The sequence below is a fragment of the Aegilops tauschii genome, chromosome 5, assembly GCF_002575655.3.
Source record: "Aegilops tauschii subsp. strangulata cultivar AL8/78 chromosome 5, Aet v6.0, whole genome shotgun sequence".
In the NCBI taxonomy this organism is placed as follows: domain Eukaryota; kingdom Viridiplantae; phylum Streptophyta; class Magnoliopsida; order Poales; family Poaceae; genus Aegilops; species Aegilops tauschii.
In genome coordinates this window covers 235,508,032-235,514,018 of record NC_053039.3, presented here as the reverse complement: position 1 = coordinate 235,514,018, position 5,987 = coordinate 235,508,032, and the positions used below count along the sequence as shown (strand labels likewise).

The window sequence follows — 5,987 nt, the reverse complement described above, 5'->3', positions numbered from 1 at the left end:
GCCGGTGATGACCATACTTACAGGTATTATTTTCTTGTTGGAAGCGCCAACGAGGAGATTTCACACCTCTCCCACCCTCAAGCTCTACTCTTCGGGTGAAAACCAAGATCCGCTTTGTCGGACTGATGATGGACGATGCCTTTGGCGTTGTTTCTTCAATGGAATCATTGGTTTTTTTTTTCTTTTGAAGTTTTAGCCTCTTGGCGGAGCACTTGGATTGCATTGAAGTGGTTGGTCTAGAGCGGGTGGTGTTTGCGGTGACGGAGGCACGTCCATTCGGGTCCGAAGCTGGTTGGCATTGTTGGGTAGTTGAAGCACACTTGGCGTGCATGCAACATTAGACGAGTCATGTTGGTCGTCCTCTCAAGATCAGAGCGGCACATTCACTCCTCAATCGTCAGATATTTCTTCTCTCTCTGGCGTCGATAAGGTCATCAAATATGCTTGTGGCGGTCTAATGCAATGGGGCTAACTGGTGCTCTTTGGTGAAGTTCAGGGGAAGTCGAAGTCGCCGGCCGTGAGCACAGCTAGTGATGTACGATGATGTTGTTTTTGTAGACAATGTACTTTTCCGTTTGTGCTGTGTTGATCGGCCTTTGGGCGTTCTTGTATTTCTTATTGTGCTTTGGTCCTAGTTTGCTAGGTGTGGTGCATTTTTTATACAGGTTTTCAGCCGGTTTCCCTCGATAAACCGAGCAACCATCGGCTTCTTCTAAATGGTATCTTGGCAGTCTCCTGCTAACTTAAAAAAAAGTAAAAAAAGGAGATCGAAAATAATCAATAGCTCGATAAAACTTGCCCACAATCATAAATTATAAATTGGAGAGGAAATCGAACTACCCATGCTCTAGATTTTCAAAGTAAAGTAGAACAGTAGATTACGAGGAATAGTTTACAAGGTTACACATTTGAGACGACAAGGACTGCCGGACTAGCGATGTGGTTGTCATTCAGGATCGATCGAGGTCACAGGTGAAGTTTGCAAGGTTTCCTACGATTTAAGTAAACAGGAGGTTGTAACTGTTTTACCTGTGTCTTGTACATGGGGAGTGAGGAAAACTAAACTGTCCTGTGTTCGATGAGATTGCCTAGTCATGACAACTCATCCAAGTGGAAGTAGACAGATGATGTCAGAGAATTGTGTTCTCTGCAATTCATAAAATATGGAATGAGAGCTTTCATTGATGTAAATACTACATGGCCTGGCACTTGATGAACAGATATTCCCTCACATATATCATGACAGTTAGAATAAGTCAAGAAGGGCTTCTTTCAAATGCAATTGCTTTGGAAAAACAGAAATGTCAAACAATTACCGTATACACAATCTATCAGCTTCTATTTATATAGAAAATATATCATCCAGAAGAGCTCCCAATGGCGATACTCACTATGGTAAACAATATGTAGAGCCCCATTAGGCAGTAGCCCCAGAATCTGGGTACCCGGAATCTGGCCCAGGTTACCACCAACAGGGTTGCCATCAAGCTCAGAAGAAGAAACACAAATGCAACAACAATTCCAACATGGAATTCAAGTACAAAGGCTTTGGGATACACTCCTGCTGTCTGCATCACTAGGGCAGTTCCTAATCCAACAAGCATGTTGAACATTGGGCCAGCAAAACAGCCAGCAATGGCGATTGTAGGTTGGCCGTTCTTGGCCAATGCCACATCAGCAACAAGATCACCAACAGAATTCCCCCATGCCAAGACTGTCATGCCAAGTATAGCTGGAGGGAGATCCATAATAACTCCAATTGCTGCCAGGCAGTTCAGGAGCTCTCCGGCCATGGTTGAGATCCAGAAGACGCTCATTACAAATGATATGAGGGTACTTGCAATGTTTTCTGTTTCTGGTGATTCTTTCTCAAAACGAAAGTGGGATAGAGCCAAACAAAAGCTAACCAGAAGCACAACAGACCAGAGGGGGAAGCGGATTTGAGGGAGAAGAAATACTATTCGGCTATCCAATGGAATGAATGAGCTAAAAGAATATAGTAGTATGAGAGGGCATAGACAGATGTTTGCACAGACGTAAAATTTGTTCCATTCAGAAGGAAGCGTTGACGGTATCGTGAGCTTCAAAAGAAATGTCACAGGCCAATCCCAAACTCTTGTTACCTGCCAGAGGTAGATAGATAGCCATCAGTATCATGAAAACCCAAGGTTAAGAGAGGAAGTTATGCTTCCATTCAAATCTCAAAGTAAACCAGAAACCGAGTGTCATTACAATGAGTACAATCTTCAAAGATGCAACAACAGGATATCGATTTCTTGTTACAAGTACAATCACGAGCTCTATTGTACATAGAAAGTCTGCAGATGATCAAACGGCAAAATATCTTCACTAAAGCAATAAACATGTTCTTATGAGTAAAACATAGCTGATGCCTGACAGTGAGTGGTTAAACACTGCCCTAAAATGAGAAGACTTGCCATAGCTTTCGTAATTACTCACACTTATTGATCACCAACAAGACATGAGTTCGCTCAGTTACTATCTCATTTAGAATGGATGAATGATATTAAATTTTGTTAAAGATCTTTATCTGCTCTAGTATCTGATTTACAGGGAACGATAAACTATAATATGTTTTCTATGTCTCCCATAGCATGGTAAAGCTTGAACATCCTGGTAGATATGGCAAGGATATAGATGATAGCGTGACCTTGCAGAATGAGTACATATAGTCACGATTCATCATAATCTTGCTATCTATTTTTCTCTCTTTCACATAAAAGGCTCAGATCTGATTATCCATCAAAACAATTGTGCAGTATTCCTCCTAATCTCGTGCTAGGCCATATTATGATTTTTTACATCTAAAGATTAGAAGTCAAATTAGCTAGAGTTTTACAACATCAGTACAAGGAAACGTCGGGTTATATTGCATTTATGTCATTGCATAGCAAAGTATGGAAGTGCATTGCACTTTGCGGTAGTTTGAACTGAAATAGTTCAAATGAAGGCTTTTCCACAATTAAGCATATAAAATGTTTAAGATATTGAAATAAGTACAAGGTTGTAAACTGTTTGGAACCGTGTGCGGCATCAAATGTTAAGAATAAGGAAATGGAAGCATACACTGAAACTTGTAGCAGTGATCGTGTTACTAAACAGTTGAGTATACATGTGCAGCTGGATTATAGAAAAGCTGCAACACGCATGCAACCTTTAGCCATTACTCTGTGAAAATGGCATCAACCGCATGTTCTTAATTATTAACGGGGATGTGATGCCTGTATGAGAAGGACTTGATAGCTTTAAGTCAAACCATTCAGGCGTCACTAGGTTTTCACCTGGTCCCTCATATTTGATCACTTTATCATCTTTCCTATGTATATAGCAGGTTTCACTGCTAAAATGTATCCTTCGGTTATATGGTGTTCTAACTTCAACTTACTTAAGACAGAAGAAGCAAGTTCTTCTGCTAGCAGCTGACCAAGCACAACAAAGCCAGTGTCAGTGTGGTATTCAATGAAGATATACAGGTATATATTCTAGCATAGGCCACAATAGCTTCTGAAACTCGTATTACTGAATAACTCAGTGGCTGCCACCTATCTGAGTGTTCTCCATCGATATTAATTTTAGACTTTGTGGTTCCGTTATCATCTTCTTTAGATATTAATCGATCATCATGGCATATGTTCACCATCCAATTAGTTCATGCTGTATGCAACCAGATCCTTTGCCCAGTTGAGCAACGACAATTTAGCCTTGCTAAAGCTATCTTAAGTTGCAAACTGATTGGTAAGAGTTAAAAGTCTTCGCTGCCTAGACTAAGAAAACCCCAGGCAATGGTCATAGAACAAATTCAGTTATCTCTCATTGCAGTGGAAAAATGAAGATTATAATTCACCAATATGCTTTAACTTTTACTGTTTGTTCACTTTCTGTATGATTTCATTGAAATAAATAAAATCTAGTCTTCTCAAACGAAAAGATACAGAAAAGACGTTAACACAATGCCCAGCTTATGCTCCAAACAAAACCCTAATCTGCCCATGCAACAGTTACCCTTCACAACTATAGATATGAATCAGAAATGTCCGAACAGCCAGGACGGATTGTTTGAATAGTTCATCCAAACAGCTGCAGCCAATATTGGCAAAGTTAACTTTGGTCATACCACAGGTGCGTGGCTAGGTAAGGTGCTTGGATTTGTACAGTTTCAGGAGTATGTATGTTCTTTATGTAATGAACCCAATATTTTGAACTTAGCAGTTACAAAATTCCTACAAACCAAAGGAGGCCTAAATAACTAAGCAGCTACAGGAAAGAGTGAAAGAAAGTGGTTATGTGATGATAATGCTTACTTTGGTAACTTCACCAACTTTGCAAATGTAATGGATTGGATATGCTAGACTTACTGCCTTTATATATTTAAAAAAATAAGTACAATGCAACATTCCAAAATACACAAGTGAATCAACTAAGCCACTGCAGGAAAGAGTGAAGAAAATGACTTGCTGACCCTATCAATATTACAAAAAACAAATAGAATGCAACATCCTAAACTACAAGTGAACTACATGCTATAATATGAATACTTTTCTGGCCAACTAGCAGATTAAATACTTTTCTAAGTGCTTAGTATTCTTTCTTCTTGAGAATCTCAGTTCAGAACAAACGCTTAAGGTAATCCATCATCAAAAGGATAAAGTCAACTCACCCCACTGACAACAGTTGCAAATAAATAAACCAAGTATTCAACAGTTTAAATGAGTATTTTCTTGTCGAAGACACTGCCACCAAAGAGACCAATTGCCTAGAATTGCTGAAATGCTGTCTCAGTCTACTCAAATTTCAGGACATATTCAATAGAACAATAAACTATTGCTTCGTTCATAGTACCTTGGTGAGCACCGTCCACAAACTAGCTTTGCGTTGCTTCTGATGCTCCACTGAGACTGGCAAGTCCATCGCCCCGCGGCTCATGCCATTCGCTGTCTCCTGCTCGGCAGAGCTGACTGCCTTTCCCGCCGCGCCCAAATCCATATAAAACACTAAGCCGACGAAGAAGACATAGAAGAGCACGAGCCCGACGGCCTGCCACAGAAATATCTCGGCGCTGAGGTAGATGTAGAAAAGCGCCGACGCGGCGAGAAGGTATAAGAAGACGTCGCGCGTGAATGAAGCCGGCGGGACAGCGAAGGGCGCGGCGATAAGGGAGACGGCGCCGACGACAAACGCGGACACGAAGGCGCCCGCGGAGAGGATGGCGGCCAGCCCGGCCCGGGGCAGCCCGCCCTCGCCGCGTAGCGCGGCAGCGGAAGCAAACGCATCTGGGGCGCCGTTTCCGAGCGCGAGGAGCGTAACGGCGGCCATGGACGGGGAGAGGCGGAGGCGGGACGCGAGGCGGGAGACGGCGGGGGAGAAGTGGGCCCCCGCGGCCACGGCGAGGAAGCGGAAGTGGAGGAGGAGGAGGAGCGCGAGGACGGGGAGGGAGAGGCGGCGGTCGGCGCGCAGGAGGCAGGAGTGGACGGCTGCGTAGTTGAGGAGTCCCGGGGCGGGGTCGGCTCTGACGGAGGCGCAGGCGGCGGCGGTGTATGGGAGGGAGGCCATGCCATGCGCTAGCTGCCGATGCGCCCGCGCGGCGGTGGTGAAGTAATGGCGGGCGCAAGGAGGGGAGCTGGGGGATTTCGGTGGAGATGGCCGACAGTGAGTGGGATCGGCACGGACGCCGACGCCCGACGCGTTGGGCCAAGCCCACCACCAGCACCAGGCAGGCGGAGTGGCCGATGCCGAACTTAGTGGTGGTGGGTCCCGTTCCGCGGAGAACGTGGAAATGCAACACGCGTAGACGAGCGGACCGGCCCACGATTTGGTTAAATGCAAGGTGGGCCGTTGTATGTTTATATGGTCCAAACTCCAAAGAATGCAATTTGTTGCCCAATTTCTATTTAGCGCTTAAGGCGCCACCTATAAATTCACTCAAAAAAAGAAAGGCGCCACCTATAAAATTGCTCTTCGGTGCTTCG

At 44.1% G+C, this 5,987-nt stretch overlaps 1 protein-coding gene across 1 annotated transcript; it reads right to left on the bottom strand.

The window, feature by feature from the left end:
* Window positions 1-1,252: 1,252 nt before the first annotated feature.
* LOC109735708 (cation/calcium exchanger 5) lies at window positions 1,253-5,762 on the bottom strand. The gene is made up of 2 exons (XM_020294911.4): window positions 4,861-5,762; window positions 1,253-2,123 (listed from the first exon to the last, which is right to left on the bottom strand). Exons 1-2 carry the CDS (start codon window positions 5,569-5,571, stop codon window positions 1,359-1,361), a joined length of 1,476 nt encoding a protein of 491 aa, XP_020150500.3. The 5' UTR covers window positions 5,572-5,762; the 3' UTR covers window positions 1,253-1,358.
* Between the last annotated feature and the right edge of the window lie 225 nt (window positions 5,763-5,987).

Bases quoted from the DNA above. Each gene is read 5' to 3' on its own strand.
- LOC109735708 (XM_020294911.4), bottom strand. From the start codon at position 5,571: ATGGCCTCCCTCCCATACACCGCCGCCGCCTGCGCCTCCGTCAGAGCC. The intron at 2,124-4,860 runs GTACTATGAACG...TACCTCTGGCAG, and splicing joins TGTGGACGGTGCTCACCAAG to GTAACAAGAGTTTGGGATTG.